General features: G+C 39.2%; 1 protein-coding gene across 4 annotated transcripts in view; it reads right to left on the bottom strand.

Annotated features, from left to right (window-relative positions):
- Positions 1-18,693, bottom strand: part of trio (trio Rho guanine nucleotide exchange factor) — a 109,879-nt gene that overhangs the window by 63,172 nt on the left and 28,014 nt on the right. For all 4 annotated transcript variants that reach the window (XM_074171343.1, XM_074171354.1, XM_074171359.1 and 1 more), the window contains exons 17-23: positions 16,982-17,122; positions 16,713-16,923; positions 13,835-14,038; positions 12,081-12,549; positions 11,692-11,952; positions 8,737-8,978; positions 8,554-8,653 (exon numbers count right to left, since the gene is read on the bottom strand). In XM_074171343.1, coding sequence (XP_074027444.1) covers positions 8,554-8,653; positions 8,737-8,978; positions 11,692-11,952; positions 12,081-12,549; positions 13,835-14,038; positions 16,713-16,923; positions 16,982-17,122 — 1,628 coding nt within the window. The remainder of the gene's footprint in view (positions 1-8,553; positions 8,654-8,736; positions 8,979-11,691; positions 11,953-12,080; positions 12,550-13,834; positions 14,039-16,712; positions 16,924-16,981; positions 17,123-18,693) is intronic.

Below are 18,693 nucleotides of genomic sequence, written 5' to 3'. Positions count from 1 at the left end.
TTAGCATAAACAAGTATGTCCAAAGTAGCTCACAGAAAAGCATCGGATTACCAGATTTTAGTCAGCTGATGAGTCTCCTCAACATGAAGAAGAAGATCCCATGCATTGGCTTATTCTTACGTCTTGTTTCTCATGGTTAGAGATCATATTGAGGACAAAATCCAACACCGCATGCTCCATCCAGCACCATTCTGTAGACACTCAAAGATCCACAGCTCCTTTGTTGTAAGGGAAAGTACAAGTAGACTGGACGATTTGGGATGCAAACTCTTATGGTTCCTATGTTACAAACAAGAAAAGTAACGAAGCAAAATGTTTTCCTCAACAGTTCCGCCAACCAGATCTGTTGGAGTTAGTGCTAAAACATGGTGTGGATCAAGTTATTCATAGGGATGGACCAAAAGTCAAAAGGTGACCTATCTCTGAGCTGAATATTTTCCTTTTGAAACGAACCATTTCTCATTTTGAGAAGCCTCCGAGCTAAATTCTAGCTTTTGATAATGCAAGTGAATCTCTGTAGAATTTTTGAAACCTCAGAGCTCTGTTGTTTTCCAATTTCCTTCGTCGTACAACCACTAATTTTTTTGACCTTCCCTCTACTGTTGAGGAAGAAATATACCTATCATATACCTATCATATCACCCCGGGAAATGTTTACGATTTATGACCTGACCTTGAAACTGAAGGTCAAATTGGAAAATTTACAAATCTCTGATAGTTTTTCCGTATTCAACATCATTCCAGCTAGATTATGCTGTAAGCCCTAGATCAATATCTATTTTGCATCAAGAGATAATCTTTCTTGAACTATTTCCATCTCAATCTCCTTTACTGCGCCGCCCCCGTAAAAATCCAGCGAAACATCCGATCCCCACGACACCCCCATAGCCCATCAGAGATAAACTCGATACCCAACACTTATCAGAAGATACAGTAGTAATAGTAACGATGAAATCTTCAGCGAGACCCGCCTTGTCGTAGCGGCGGCTTCACTTTTTTCCGGCGGCGGTACGGTAGATCCGGATGGCGGTGCCGGCGACCATCAATCATTTTCGCTGCGACCTACATCGGCGGCGGCGGCCTAACGATCGACGGTCATCGACGGCGATGACGGGGCGGCGGCACTGTGGTCTGCGTGTGTCGCGGGGCAGGCCCGGCATTATACTGGCGGCGGCTGGAAGTCGGTCGAAGGAGCCACCGCCGCCGAGAGGTGCGCCGGGCGCGTAGAGTGCGTGGAGCGCGTCACTTCACTGCCGACGAGATGCGAGAGACGGCGCGCGCGGAAGGTGAGAGAAGAGTGATCGGTGGGGACGGGAGATGTATGCTCTGAGTAGTGCTGTAGTCAAATCATCGGATATAAGAATGTACCTCTGGAGAATCATGAACAAAAATTCAAAATCTTAAAATGCATAAGTGGAGAGAAAAAGAAAACGTATGGTGAACCGCAAGGAACCGTTTTGGGGCCGATTTTCTTCATAATTTACCACAATATTTTTTTTTCAAGAAATTTAGCAAATACGACTTAGGATTCAGATAAATTTCAAAGTTCTTTCTTTGAGTAATGAATATTCCTCATAAGTATATCGGAGACCCCAAAATGTGATATAATATTTATTTATTTATTTGTAATACAATACTCTACAGAACATAGCCCAATTACAGAGTAGGAAATAACAGATTTTAATGAATACATCACAAACAAGTGACTGTAAAGTCTACAAACACTAAAAACAATACAAACAAGTGACTATAAAGACTACACATTTTATATTTATTATAGGTGACAAAACAATTATTTTAGGAAGTGGGATTTTATATTTGACAATTTGCAACTAAATATGTCTAAATTATCGCTAACAGAATTTGTCACTTTACACATGGTATGGATCGGAGAATTCTCCAAAACATTTGTGCGAGATGTTTTTATATAGAAAGTACTCGGGTGTCTGGAACAGATTCTATGCTTTTGATAATTTTATAGGTTAGTGCAACACTATAATATTCACGCATTTTTTCGAGACTGCAAAAGTTATGCTTTTGTAGCAATTCAGAGCGGGTTGTTTCTATTGGAGGATAAATGCCATCGGTTTTTAGGCTTAGCAGTTTTGAAAATCGTCGTTGAATTGCTTCTATTCTATCAATGTGATATTGATAAAAGGGGATCCACACAACTGACGCGTATTCTAACTTTGATCTTATGAAGGCATAGAATAAAGTTTTCAAGGTCGAAGTTTCTTTGAAATCACTACTGTTACGTGTAATTAATCCGTACAAATGACAGGAGGAGGTTACAACATTATCGATATGCCTAGTAAATGATAGTGCAGTGTCAAATGTGACGCCAAGATCAGTAAATATTTCTGGTCTCACCAGGGAAACCTTTTCTATTGAATAATCAAAGATCAAGATATTCGTTTTCAAACTGTAGGACATGACCTCACATTTATCCGGATTCAGCGACAAGTTATTTCGATAACGCCATTCTACAACCCGTCCTACGTTTGCTGAGAGGTTCACACAATCATTTATATTCTCAACGAGGCAGTATAGTTTTAGATCATCGGCATATAAAAGGAAATACACATCTATAACATCTGCAATACCATTAATGAATATATTGAAGAGCGACGGTCCCAGATTTGAACCTTGTGGAACACCGGAAGAAGCACTATATTCGGTAGATTTGAAACCGTTGAGCTGAACACATTGTTTTCGATTCCGTAAATACAACTGAAAGAGTGCAATTAAGGATGGAGATAATCCAAAGGCTACTAGTTTGTTCAGTAGAATGCCATGGTCAAGCCTGTCGAAGGCCTATTATCAATAGATTCAGCAATATGTTGGGTTACAGTCAGAAGATTGGTGACCGTTGAACGATTTTTCATAAAACCGTGTTGGTTTATACTTATATTGCAACTAACATGCCGATATATAGCTCGCTCCAGCAGAATCTCAAAAACCTTTGCAAAGTTGCATATAATAGAGATAGTCCGATAATTTGAAATATCTCGTCTATCTCCTTTCTTGAAAATGGGACAGACTTTTGATGATTTCCAGATCCTTGGTATTGTAGCCGATCTTAAGCAGATATTAATTAGTATAGTTAGAGGACGAGCAAGCACAAGTGCACAATCTTTTAGGATGAAAGTTGGAATGTCATCTGGACCAGTGGTCTTTTTAGGCTTGAGCGAACTCAGTGCCTCGTATACTTCCTTTTCACTGAAGCTTGATATATCAAGAAAGTGATTATTATCAATATCATCAATATCAATATCCATATTGAATGAATGACTGCACACATTGGCTGAACATATTGTTGGACAGCATAGCATGTATGCGGCTTCTTTGAATTTTCTCTTAAACCAGTGTTCCTCCCTGTGTATGTACAGACTTTTGTTTTTATACAATGCAACATAAATACTTATGAAAGTGTGATTTGAGGTTAAATTTCTTCCAAATTTTTCAAAGCATTAGGTTTAAGAAGTTTTATTGGAAAAGTGATTACACCTGAGACAGTTTGTGTGTGCGAGTAATTAATAGAGAAATGAAGCACATTATTTTTCATTTGAAACATGAACTGTAAAATTGAGGAGAATAATAATATTCAAGCGTTTCTAAGCCTTCCTGCAGCATTCTCTGTGAATTGATATATATTGATATTTAAATTTTAAAGGCTTATTTCATTATCTTTTTTCAGTAAATTTTCAATGACAGTTCTTCCAAAACTATTTCTATTATGGAAATTGAAGAGACATCTTTCGATATGACTTCAATCATAAATGAACTTTTGTTAACAAACGTCAGAATGAGATTATTTGAAAAAAACTGAGTATGCCAAAAAGGAACGACAGATAAAAAAGTCCAGATTGTTGGGAAAGAAAGTTTTTGGTTTTCTGCTACTCCATCTTGATAAAGGATGAGGGAATCTTCCAAAGGAAGGAAGGAAGTAATCAATTCGAAAATAAGTAACTCTCTACATGGATGTGTAATTGTAATTCAATGTTTATATGAAAGTAGCTGTTTCAGGAGGACTTTCTTTCAGTTTGTGTCTGAAAGTTACTTCTTTGCATGATCTACACATCCATGTATAGAGTTACTTATTTTCAAATTGATTACTTCCTTTCTTTGGAAGATTCCCTCATCCTTTTTTGTATCAAGCCAAAAACTTTCTTTCCCAAAAATTAATTACTCCTAAAAATATAACCCTTTCAATTCAAATAAGATTCCTCTTGGCTGGGATTGAATCAAATAGGTGAATGAATGTCATTACGATGTCATCGATGACATAAGCAGTTCAAGCTTATTCCGTGACATTAAAAATCGTAATTCATGAATGAAGTGTGTGTATTTTCTATAATGTTATCCAATTTGGTACTGAAGAGCCTTAGGGCAAGTGTCTTAAGGCGAAACATCGATGTATACCAGTGAGGATGACAGTGTTCCATGTAAGTGCAATTTGTTACCATTCATTTAAAGTAGAACTCATGTGAATGATATCTGATTTTTATTCCATAACGAATGTTTGAAATACAAACTGAGTAGAGAAAAGTATCTTCTCTATAATTCAGTGTTCATATAGAAGTATTTGTTTCGAAAGAATTTTTTTTCTTTCGTGTAATTCAATATTTATATGAAAGTAGCTGTTTTCAGGAGGACTTTCTTTCAGTATGCATGATCTACACATCCATGTATAGAGTTACTTATTTTGAAATTGATTCCTTCCTTCTTTTCTTTGGAAGACACCCTCATCCTTTCTTTGTATCAAGATGGAGTAGTAGAAGGCCAAAAACTTTCTTTCCCAAAAATTAATCACTCCTAAAAATATAACCCCTTCAATTCAAATCCAGATTGTTGTTGGATAAATTAGCTCATATTCCATATCATATTGAAAATCCACCTAGAAATTCAGCATTTAGTTATTTTTTGTCGATAATAAGCCGCTCCCTCACCAACTGAGTACGGGTCGTGTTCGATACCCTAAACGACCCTCCACATTTTTACCCCTCGTTTTCCACCCAGTTTAATTGCACGTACGAGAATACGAAGCATTTTCATTTTTTTTTTTTCATTCGTGTTAGTGCCACCTGACGGCGTGTAGGATTTTCCCGGCCGCCGCCCCCGTCGAGGGGGCAACCCTTTCGAGGTGTTCGCTGATCCCGCATGACTTGAATTAGATCACGCACAAGAATTCGACCGTACTAAAGAATACGGACAGGCGCTTTTTTTCCTCCCCGGGTCTGGGGGCGACGCCGCGACGCGTTAGGTCGAGCGCGTCACTTTATGACGCCAAATTCGCAGTTCGTCACAAGCGTCATCAGTTTTTAATAGGGACGACGGAAGAATACACACGCGTCCGATATACGTCGATAAATCGATGAAAACGAAACGATATGAGAGAGAGAGAGGCAGAGAAGTACGGCGATTGTCCTAAGAAAAAGTTCCTGTCGACAAACGGTCCTGTCCTGAACGTCTCATGTTGTCGTAGAGCAGTCTTTCTCAAAGTGGGCGATAACGCCCCCTTCTGGGCGCTGGAGGCCTGTAGGTGGGCAGTAAAGGACACAGAGAAGATTGCTTTTAACACAAACGTTACCGCTCCTTTACGCTTAACGCGCGTTTCCTCGTGTAACGCCATCTAGGGGACTAGACGGTAACTATTACGTGCCCGATAGATGTCAAACTGTACAATAGATGGCGGTAAGCATCAATGCGAAGTGAGAAGTTTCTAGTCTCCATTCTCGAAAGTACTAGGCCCGCCCGCTGCCTCATATAAAAGCGCGCGCGCCATCCAGCCAGTAATGTCATTCGACGATATTATGAAAACGAGTGAAGCTTCTCAAGCTTTTCGACCTTTCCAATACGTATTAAACCATCTAAAACGCCATATGAGCTGGCGTCCAGTTCTTCCGCCATCTCACGCACCGTTTGTGATGGGCCAGTCCCCACCAGGGACCGCAAACCCTCGTCCTGGATTACTGTAGGTCGATCATTTCGAGGCTCATCTTTGAGGCTGAAATCTCCGGAACGAAATTTCGCAAACGAACGTCAAGCAGTTCGTTCATTAATAATATCATTGCCAAATGCCTGGTTAAACAATCGTAGGACGTTCAGCTCTACATGCGGAGTAAAACGATATCTGAAAAATCAACTTTCTGTCTCTAGTTTGAAAAAACATTGATGTTCTGTTCTGTTTTTTCGTTAACCGGCTGTCGCACCCCTACGAAAGACAACCCTCAGAAGTAGAAATTTGTCGAGCTAAGGATTAACGAGGTCTTACCTTTTAAGGTGTGATTCCATCTCCCGCTGAACCGGTGAAGTGAAAATAGGAGATAGTGAAAGTACCTACTCGAATGACCCATAAATAGTCATCTCTCGGAGGAATTAGTCCAGTTAGCATCACGAAGACGAATGTGGATACTAACAATCAAAACTTCGTGAAGTAATTTTTTATTTTTTCATTTGTTGTTTAATTGTTATATTTTCACTTCTATTTTATTTCACTGTACTTTCATTTCAGGGTTTTTTGCCTTATGTAATTATTATTTTCAGCTATTCTTTTTTAATTTTTCTTTTTTATTGGTTTTTTCGGGGATAAGATAAGAGAATGGAAGTCCGAACTAATGAAATTCATCATGAAACATTGTCAATCACCTTCAAACAAAAAATCAAATATTGATAAATCCCAATATTGATGAACTCCAACAATTTATTGTAGTTTAAAATTATACAGTGTGACCCATTTTCAATGGAAACACCCCCCCTAAAATTTGAAGTTGTAAATCGATTTTAATAATTTTTTTTTTTAATGTCAAGTACTAAAAGGTCTACCTTGGGACAAAATTTGAAATTTTTATTAAAGTTTCAGGGCATACTTCGATATTTTTTCTTAGTCGAAAATTGGGATTTTTTATTAAAAAAATCACTACGCCACTGGATTCAGAGTGCCTCTAAACAGGTGTGACCAAATTTTCATAAAAAAATATTCATTATTAACTCAAAAATTCGGAAACTCACACAGCTAACAGTCACAATATATCATTTTTTTTATGATTTCAACAATAAAGTGCCGCCAGATGAAAAAAACAAATAGCGTAAATATTTAAACCTTTTGTGTGAGAAGTCCCCAGAGAAAAAAGTCCAAAACTGTGAGGTCTGGAGATCTGGGTGGCCACTCTATAAACGGACTACCACGGCCTATCCATCGGTTTGGAAAATGTTCGTTAAGCCATTGCCTCACAGCTCTGGCATAATAAACTGAACACCCATCTAACTGGACAATTAAATTTCATCGTTCATTGATTGGCAGCTCGTGAATAGCATCCCAAAACTCTGTGTTTAAAAATTCTTGAAACGTCTGCGCATTAATGTTTTCCTCAAAAAAAAAAAAGGACCAATAATTCGTTCGTTCAATATCCCACACCAGACGTTGATTTTTTGGGAATACTGGCTTTTACAGTTTATTACCCAGTTACGATTATCCGCTGCCCAATAGCGACAATTCTGTGATGACACTACTCCATTTGTAGTGAAAATGGCTTCGTCGGTATATAAAATATTTTTTAGGAAATTTCTATTGTTTAAATATTCCCCTTGGGCCCATGAACAATATTCCAGGCGTCTTGCTTCGTCGAAATAATCTAAAATGATTTGATCATTCCTGTCATTCCTGTTTCGTCTTTGTACAGGATTACTCTTCAACATCATTTTTAATACTGCACCAGTTTCATTGAATATTTTATTTATTTTATTCACCATACCGCAGCTAATACGAGGACGATCTGGATGTCTCTCATTGAATACTCTACAAACCTCTCTAGCACTTCTAACGTCATCTCCCGAAAGACGTACAAGTTCAATTTTCTCTCTTACGCTCAATCTTGCAGCCATGACACAAAATAATTCGAAGAACTGTAAGGTGAATATTGTTGACAATAGTACACTTAAATGTTTCACAAGTGTCAAACTGTAATATAATTTCCATGGCAACTAAGATTTAAATTGAAATATTAGGTCTTAGTTTTAGTTAATTTACGTGAAAACTTGAATGTAATTCGGTTATTTTCATTAAAAATATTTACGCTATTTGTTTTTTTTCATCTGGCAGCACTTTATTGTTGAAATCATAAAAAAATATTCTCATGGCTATATCTGTTGATATAGGGTGTTTTTTGTGACTGTTAGCTGTGTGAGTTTTAGAATTTTTGAGTTGTCATAACTTTGTTAATAATGAATATTTTTTCATGAAATTTTGGTCACACCTGTTTAGAGGCACTCTGAATCCAGTGGCGTAGTGATTTTTTCAATAAAAAAATCGCTAATAAAAAATCCCAATTTTCGACTAAGAAAAAATATCGTAGTATGCCCTGAAACTTTAATAAACATTTCAAAGGTAGACCTTTTAGTACTTGACATTTCAAAAAAAAATTGTTAAAATCGGTTTACAACTTCAAATTTTAGGGGGGCGTTTCCATTAAAAATGGGTCACACTGTATAATATGAGAATTTTTTTGATAAATTAAATTAAAAAAAATGTAAAACAAAAACATGCGCACTCACCTTATCAGAATCAGTCGTATTTCCAGATCCGAACGAAGCCAAAGAATTACGATCCAGATTCTCGACACTTTCATCCAAAGAATTACACTCCTCCATATCTCTGAAAAATAAGAAAACAGTAACACAAATACCAACCATTAACAATTTCCTGAAACAGACACCAGAGATGAAAAGATTCCTCACCTGCTCGATCTTTGGCTGAGCGGCTTCAGTTTGGCGGGACTCTTCGGCAACGAAAGTGGAAGGGACCCACTGAAATAGGTCTCCTGGATGACCTCTCGGAGTTTCTTCACCCACAGCTGCTTGGTGTCGAGGGAAGAAGCTCGAAGGACGATGCGATAGTCTGACATAGGAGCTCGGCCAGTCCACACAGCAAATTTGCATTCGTCGCCTTCCATGTGTTCCGTTACGCCCATTTCAGAGGCCTGATGATATCGAAAAAGGAATTTACAGGAGAAAATACTCACGTTTTGAGATATAGACAGGTAGAGAAACATTTGAATCGGAACACCAGCACAATTGAATCAAGATGAGATTCTTACGAAAACAGGATACCTATGACCCCAACTCCCATCAGGTACTAGCAAAAAATATTAGAGATTCTCACCAAAAAAATGTTACTATGACACCGACTTCTATCCGGTATTAGCCAAAAAAATATATGACATTCTTACAAAAACAAAATGCTACCTATGAATCCAACTTTTATCCGGTACTAGCCAAAAAAATGTTACTTATGACACCGACTTCTATCCAGTATTGGTAAAAAATGAGATCATTACCAAAAAAAAAAAATCTATGACCCCAATTTATATCCGGTATTAGCCAAAAAATATGTATGCGATTCTTACTAAAAAATGCTACCTATGACTCCGACTTCTATCCGATATTAGCCAAAAAATGCCACTTATGACCCCGACTTCTATCCGGTAACCAAAAAGTATATATGATATTCTTACAAAAAAACGCTGCTTATGACCCCGACTTCTATCCTGTATAAGCCAAAAAAATGCGACTTATGACCCCGACTTTCATCCAGTACTGGCGAAAAATGATATTATCAAAAAATGCTCTTTATGAATCGAACGTCCATCCGGTACTAGCCAAAAAATGCTACTTATGATATAGACTTCTATCCTAGTAGCCAAAAAATATGTGATAAGTTTACTAAAAAAAAACTATCATGACCCCGACTTCTATCCGGTACTAGCAGAACAAAAATTCTTACAAAAAAAAATTGCTACCCATGACTTTGACTTCTATCCCATACTAGCAAAAAAAATGCTACTTATGACCCCGACTTCTATCCGATATTAGACAAAAAATGCCACTTATGACCCCGACTCCTACCCGGTTTTACCAAAAAATAGATATCATATTCTTACCAAAAAATGCTACTTATGACCCTGACTTCTATCCAGTATTAGCAAAAAATGCTACTATTGACCCCGACTTTCATCCAGTATTGACAAAAAATGAGATTCTTACAAAAAATGCTAATTATGAATCGGACTTATATCCGGTACTAGCCAAAAAAAGGTCACTTATGACCCCAACTTCTATCCAGTATTGGCCAAAAAAATGCTACTTATGATCCCGACTTCTATTCGGTAGTAGCCAAAAAATATGTGATATTTTCACACAAAAAAAACTATCATGACCCCGACTTCTATCCGGTACTAGCCGAAAATAAAGATCCTTGCCAAAAAAATGCTATCCATGACTTTGACTTCTATCCCGTACTAGCCAAAAAATGCTACTTATGACCCTGACTTCTATCCAATATAAGCCAAAAAATTATATGAAATTCTTACAAAAAAAATGTTACCTATGACTTCGACTTCTATCCATACTAGCAAAAAAAATGCTACTTATGACCCCGACTTCTATCCGATATTAGCCAAAAAATGCCACTTATGACCCCGACTCCTATCCGGTTTTACCAAAAAATAGATATCATATTCTTACCAAAAAATGCTACTTATGACCCTGACTTCTATCCAATATTAGCCAAAAATGCTACTATTGACCCCGACTTTCATCCAGTATTGACAAAAAATGAGATTCTTACAAAAAATGCTAATTATGAATCGGACTTATATCCGGTACTAGCCAAAAAAATGTCACTTATGACCCCAACTTCTATCCAGTATTGGCCAAAATATGCTACTTATGATCCCGACTTCTATTCGGTAGTAGCCAAAAAATATGTGATATTTTCACACAAAAAAAACTATCATGACCCCGACTTCTATCCGGTACTAGCCGAAAAAAAAAGATCCTTGCCAAAAAAAATGCTATCCATGACTTTGACTTCTATCCCGTACTAGCCAAAAAATGCTACTTATGACCCTGACTTCTATCCAATATAAGCCAAAAAATTATATGAAATTCTTACAAAAACAATGTTACCTATGACTTCGACTTCTATCCATACTAGCAAAAAAAATGCTACTTATGACCCCGACTTCTATCCGATATTAGCCAAAAAAAGCCACTTATGACCCCGACTCCTACCCGGTTTTACCAAAAAATAGATATCATATTCTTACCAAAAAATGCTACTTATGACCCTGACTTCTATCCAGTATTAGCCAAAAATGCTACTATTGACCCCGATTTTCATCCAGTATTGACAAAAAATGAGATTCTTACAAAAAATGCTAATTATGAATCGGAATTATATTCGGTACTAGCCAAAAAAATGTCACTTATGACCCCAACTTCTATCCAGTATTGGCCAAAAAAATGCTACTTATGACCCTGAATTCTATCCGGCATTAGCCAAAAATATATATGAGATTCTTACAAAAAAAATGCTACCTATGGCTTCGACTTCTATCTGGCATTAGCCAAAACAATATATGAGATTCTTACCAAAAAATATATATGAGATTTTTATCAAAAACCATTTTTACGTGAATATGGTCAATTCAGGACAACATAGTAAAATATATGGTTGGAGCTGATAGATTGTTCGATTAACAAACAGATGAATAACCATAAAAATAATCAGACTTGAAAAAAACTGTCTTTTTATTGGTGAAGGCCGTTTTGAAAAAACTGTTACAGACATATTTTTCTCCTCAAGCTCCGAAAATCTTCAACAAAAAACCCCAAAACTTCAAAAATACTCACCATCAACTTGTTCTTGTATATATATTTCACCTTGCCAGCTGAATCCTTAACTTCTTTGGTGAACACCAAATACATTTCAAACAGAAAAATATGCCTGTCCCTTCCCTTGCGGATCAACTGCTTCGGATCCCACACGCTGAAGGCGTCCTGCAACACGACTTCTCCTAGCTTATCCAAAGAGATGTCACAGCCTTCGAGCAGGGACAGATGCATCACGTCGTTCGCTTTTTTCGGCACGTTCAGCATCACCTCCAAACCGTCCTGAACAAAGACAATATGAAGCATTCCGATTGGTTGTAAAATTTGTTTTACAATGGTCTTCCGTTTTGAACGGGTCACGTCGTGAAAAAGGATTTCAACGTCCCCCAAATTCTCAACCTTCCACCCACCTTTATCTCTCCTTGTCCTTCCTGGCAGCAGCTCTGCAGATCCTTCAGCAGCAGCTGATACTTAGTTATCCTCTGCACCGGCTTGATCAGATACGCAGCTATCGGGTGTTCCACCTTGTGCTTCTTCTGTAGCTCCTCGAAGTAGCTGCCGCCGTGCTGCACGAGCAGACTGTTGCTCTCCGGCTTGTTCTTGCAGTAGTGGACGTACATGTCGAACTTCTGCGCCCAGGTGACGAAGCAATGCCCCACGTCTTCAGGCATCGTCTCGTACTTTTCGAGTTCTCTGATGAACACCGACTTGTGAAAGTTGTATATCTCCTCCATATTGCCGAAGATGACCCCCTCCTTGTCCTGGAGCGTGTTCGGAATGGATTCGCCGGCGCGCAGCTCGAGCATGAAGCAGTTTATGCAGGTTTCCAAATCCTTGACGTAAGTCCGTTCGGTTTGGAGCAGTTCCGCCATGATGAATCTTAAAATAAACGGACTTGGTAATTTCTCACAGGAAAAAATTCTCTACTGTTCGGAACCGAACACACACACGCACACATACTACAACGACCACATAGAGCCAAATAAACGCGTGGGCCAACACACGCCACATAGAGCCACACATACACACGCTACATAGAGCCACACATACACACGCCACATAGAGCTACACATACACACGCCACATAGAGCTGAATAAACACGAGCGCGCCATAACACGCCAGATATAACCACACACACACACACACGCCATATAGACACACGTCACAGAGCCACACATACATACAGAACCACACGGACACATGCCACATAGAGCTCCATGGACACTGACCACATAAAGCTACACAGACGCGCACAAAGCCACACGTGAGCTACATAGACACACACGCTACACAAACATACACGCCACATAGAGCTACATAGACACACATACGCGCCACACAAGACACACATACGCGCCACATAGTCACACACTCCACGCGCACTACTCAGACACACACTCACGCCGCAGTGGCCACATAGGCGCGCACAAACACTAAGAGCCACAGACGCCATATATACACAAGCCACACACACCACAATGGTCAGAGCCATACAGGCACACGCCACAATAGGCAATGCCACACAGACACGCCCGCGCCACGATGGGCCACACAGGCACATAACATCGACACACATGCCACAACATCAAATAGAGCCATATAGACTTGCCCCACAACACACACGCCACATAGACTGACATTCTGCACAGACACACGCCTCATAGACACGCATGCCAATGCCACACAAATACACGGCATATAGACACACGTGTCACACGTCACATACAGACACGCGCGCGCCTCACAGATACACATTCCATATAGTCACATGCCACATAGACACACACGCGACAGACACACGCCACAAAGTCACACAGGCCACGAGTGTGGGTATATACACACGCACGAACATATATACACAAACAACATGTATATATACACACATTAGAAATGTTGATCAATGTCCTTTATATGCGACCTCAACAATTTGATTTCAAGTTTTAAAAGAAGTAAAATTTTAATGTATGATCAATACCGGGAAGGCCACATTATGTGCACCCTTGTGAATATTGATGCAGTTCATTCATGACCTTTGAATGAGTGTCATGAAATCATGTGAGAGGAAAAACTCAATAAATCTAAGAGGTTGCAGTGTTTTTTAAAAGAAATAAACAAGTCAGTTTCAAAGTAGAAAAAAAAAAGGAATTGGGATTAAAAACTTACTCTTTCCTCCTAGCAGATCTCCTCTTCTCTTCGTTCAATTCTTTCAGATCTTTAGCGGCGACATCTTTCATTTTCGATTCGAGGTTCGGATCAGAGTTCCTGTCGAAAGACATCTCCTTCTTCTCGCTCTCTTCCTCTTGGATGCCAAGAGTTTCCTCGAGCTGCTGCCTATATTGTTCCATTCGGGAACTGAAGTCTTTGTACCTTCAAAATTCAACATATTAACAAATAAAGTGATGAACACAACTGCCTTCTCACTATTATTATCACCGTAAAGCATTCCTTTGACGTCATTCCGTGCAATTAAATATAACACCAAGTTTTTGAAAATTGACAGTCTTGTGACAGAATGGCAGACAATTCCTACAAAGTAGTACTTCTCTCTGTTCATTTTTAAAACTTCATTTATTTTAATTTTGAACCCGAATTGTACACGTATTAAAGAATGGTGTGAAGTTAAGTAGGAAATAAGACGATTTAATTCGAACATATATGGGGAGTAAATGGGCTTCAGATACTTATATAAAAAATTCAAAACTTAAATGAATTAAGATGAGGTTATTCTCAACAATTCATAATATACATAAACAAGAATAATCAAACTTCTGAATAAACTGACAAAAGCCTTGAAAAGTAAAACTTGTGACAAATTATGATTAAAGATAATAGACCCCTACAAACACCAACACACACACACATGCACACCACACAAGCCACAGACATACACGAGACACAGTCAGACACGCCACACAGACACACACACGCCACACAGACACACACACACACACAAACATGCCACACAAGCCTCAGACATACACGAGATACAGTCAGACACAGTCAGACATGCCACACAGACACACGCGCGTTACACATACATACATGCACGCCACACAAGCCACAGACATACACGAGATACAGTCAGACATGCCACACAGAAACACGCGCGCCACACATACATACACACACACATGAACGCCACACAAGCCACAGACATACACGAGACACAGTCAGACACGCCACACACACACATACACGCCACACAAGCCTCAGACATACACGAGATACAGTCAGACACGCCACACAGACACACACGCGCCACACAGACGCGCGCGCGCCCCACTTCCACATACACATGCGACACAAACACACGCGCCACATGCACGCGCGCCACATGCACGCGCGCCACATACACACACAGACGTGCCACAGACACATACACACGCGCCACGTACACGCGCGCCACAGACACATAAACACATTTTAGTTTTCAATACCTTTTACTCAAACTCAATGTTGACTGCTCATATTAATTTCTCGTGTTTTCTTGTTCAATATGTCATTATTTTGTTAAATTTGAATCTTTAGTTTATCCCTATCCATAAACATTCAATTTTTTTGGGAAAATAAAGACAATACAATATTTGAAAAAAACTAGAGTCAGTAAGAAGCACAATCCTCTCATACCTTGGTGATAAAATGAAAAAGTGTGACAATCAGTTTTTTATTATGAAAGTTCAGACTGAATCCAGTGTAGATCATGTCCGGATGACACTAAAATGGTTGATGACACTCGCGTCGAAAAAAGTGTTACAGTTCTAGTGTGTGGGCAGTTTGTGTATTGAATTCATTGTTTATGTTGAATTCATTGTCTTCAAAACATGGTGAGATGTGGCCAATATTGGAACACATTACAACAATCAATCAACTTTTAGATACTTTGCTAAGGAATGACAAAATGCTTACCTCACACTATAGAAGATTTAATTCAAACCGAACGATTTTAACAATTTGAATGCACAAAAACTTTGTTTACTTTCAACAGACTAATAGTTTTTTGACCTAGTCAACAAAAAATTAGTATAAAAACACTTTTTCGTCAGATTTACACTTGCAAAATTTGAATTTTGGCTCCACAGCAAATTGATATGGAATAAAGTGATTACCGAGATACACCATTTTGGAAATTTGTTGCTGAATATTCAGAATTAGAAAACATTTGAATTGTTAGGAATCTTCTTGAAGAAAAACATTTTTAGAAGAAAAATGGAGTTATGTGAATATAACGAATGATCTATCCCAGATTTTTTATTAATAATTATACATGGTGGAGATTGGTTCACAATGTTTAAAACTGAAAAAATACTGAGATAAACTGTTTTGGTGTGATATTGCTTCGGATTCATTCTGCGACATAAGTTCCAATTCTCTGTCAATATACAGGGATATGAATAGTAATTTCACTAGTAGGAAGACTGAACTGAATAAAAAATGTGCAATCGATGGCAACTCTTGATTTGTCTCTAAATCTGTCTGTTAACTTATTTAGTGATAGAAATTTTGTGCTCTTCCTTGACCAGTTCTTCGTGGAATGACCTCATTTGTGTACAATTAAGGACAGGTAGCCAGATTTTACTAATGTTAATTGTCACTTCCTTCCTATTGAAATTATCCCTGTTACTGAAATTATATTGCCGTTTCTCAATTATTTTTGTATAAAGATGTTGAAGTAGAAAGCCAAAAAGATATCTCTCCTAAATATACCCCCTTTGATTTAAAATGTGAGGTATTCACACGAGTGAAATCTAGTGATGCCCTGAAATTTAGTCGAGATTGAAGCATAGTGCTGGCAAAAAAGGTTTGTTCTGTTAGTAAATTTTTTCGAAACCCCAAAATTTCTAAGGGCACATAATATAGAATCTGGGGTGACTTGGAAATTTTAAATTTACAAGAGAACAGAAAGTACTTTTTCTGCTTCACTACAACTTGAAGAGCTTTGGGAAGTTTATTGATCCTAATAGTGGAATGACGTCACTGGAATGATTGACCAATAAAAAATGGCTGACTCAAGTTTGAAATATCGATAAATTCATTGCCCCACCTGTTATCCACAGCAGCCACCCATTGCTTGATCGAACAAGCGTGTGCATGCCCCTTTTCCACCAAACTGTCTGCCAGCTGGATGAGCAGTTTCACGCGTTCTTTGGTCTCTTTGGCAGTGCCTTTGAATTCGTTGTGCTCACGCAGCAGGCTCTCCGTCTCTTCGATGCTGTTGCCCAAGTTCGTCGCATGGGTAGTCAGATAGCATTCCCCTTTGGAAAATAGTACGGTAAAAAGGAAACGTGAAGCTGGCGACGATCCTGTACTTACCAGTGTCGTGAATCCACTCGATGGCCTGTTTGGCAGATCTCTCGAACAGAACGAACTGCTGGCACTGATCCAGTCGTTTCTTGCGTTGCGTCCAGTGCTCCAGCACCATGTTCTCCTGGCTCAGCAGCTTCTCCAGAATACCTACGATTTTCCTTCGATTATAACTGACATCGGAAGGGAAATGTTGAATGAAAACTGCGTGAACTCTGATCATCACAACAATGAATGAACCTCGAGTTTTTTTTTCAATGAATCATATTAAAATTGAAAACATAAATCTTCCAAACCGGTTATATCAATCAATAAATCAATTTATTCATTTTGAATGGAACAATCCCGATGAGTTTTTTTGCTGGTATCTTTTTAGCCACACTGTTTTTGACAGATCACGCGTGAATCGTGTCTTGTGTCATTGTCAAACTTGTTCAGTTTGGTCTCTAATTTAACCATGAATCGACTTACGAATGAACAACGCTGGCAAATTATTGGACATTAAACCACCAACATGCATACGTAGAGTGAGGACCGAAGAAATTATTGCGGCTGTATCCGCCAGTGTTCGCGATGACCGTGAAATGTCGATTCGCCACCGTTCGCAGCAATTAGGCCTCTGTTCCTCCACTACGTGGAAAATTTTGCTAGAGGATTTCGGTGTAAAAACTTATAAGATAAAGCTGGTGCAAGAATTGAAGCCACACGACCTCCCACAACGTGTAACATTTGGTGAATGGGCGCTGGCAAAGTTGGAGGAAGATCCACATTTTTATCGAAAAATTGCGTTCAGCGACGAGACACATTTCTGGTTGAATGGATACGTGGCATGTGGCACCGTCTTCGTGTGTCGCGAAGATTATCATTTACCACAGTCACAGGAATACATTTTATATGATACGTTCTCACTAACTCACTTGATGTAAACTGACATAACCAACAATCGTCCGCTTCTTAAATACAGTCTGATCGGGTCCATCAAGACGTCATAGCCAACCCCACCTCTCAGCTACATGCGCCAACCCCACCTCCCAGCTGGATGCGATAACAGATATCGATACGAACAGGCAGTGGTCGTTGTGCTCTCGTAAAGGGCTGACGTTAGGCAGACAGTCCTCGGCTGCCTGCGTGTCACCATCGATATCGAGGCTAGAGCGATGCGTTACGTCACAGCCTTCATCGCATCGAGAAAGGTGAGGGCACACCGATGATTACGCATTACTCAGCCCCACGTCGTGGAGTGAACATCTCGCTCTCTTACCGTTGAACGGTTGCTGCTGTGACGTCACACCACTACTAACTTGGTGGGCTCACACCGATGGAACATTCATTACTTGAAGGATCTTCGAAGTATGCAGACGTATGTTTGTACATAGACAAGCACATGATGAAACCCTGTACCATGCATTCTCTCACACACACACACACCAATCAAATGTAACTACGTCACTATGTCACACACACACGCACACAAAATCTCATATGAAAAAAATTCTGAACGATCCATGTACCAGACGCTTCAAGGTCACATCGCCTTGATATTACTAAACAACAACAAAAAAAGCAATTAATACGTCATAGTGGTGGGGGGAGGCCCAGAACCGGCTGTAATCTGCTACATCGTGTGTCGCGTGCCGTGTGGCATGATGTCACACGGCATCACGCGAAACAATGGCCCAATTAAGAGCCGCCTTCGGTGAACAATTTATCTCACGTTTGGG

Source organism: Leptinotarsa decemlineata, unplaced genomic scaffold, assembly GCF_025532065.1.
Source record: "Leptinotarsa decemlineata unplaced genomic scaffold, Ldec_3_MD MMD2_P_RNA_scaffold_12, whole genome shotgun sequence".
NCBI classification, from domain to species: domain Eukaryota; kingdom Metazoa; phylum Arthropoda; class Insecta; order Coleoptera; family Chrysomelidae; genus Leptinotarsa; species Leptinotarsa decemlineata.
This window is presented reverse-complemented; position numbering and strand designations above follow the sequence as displayed.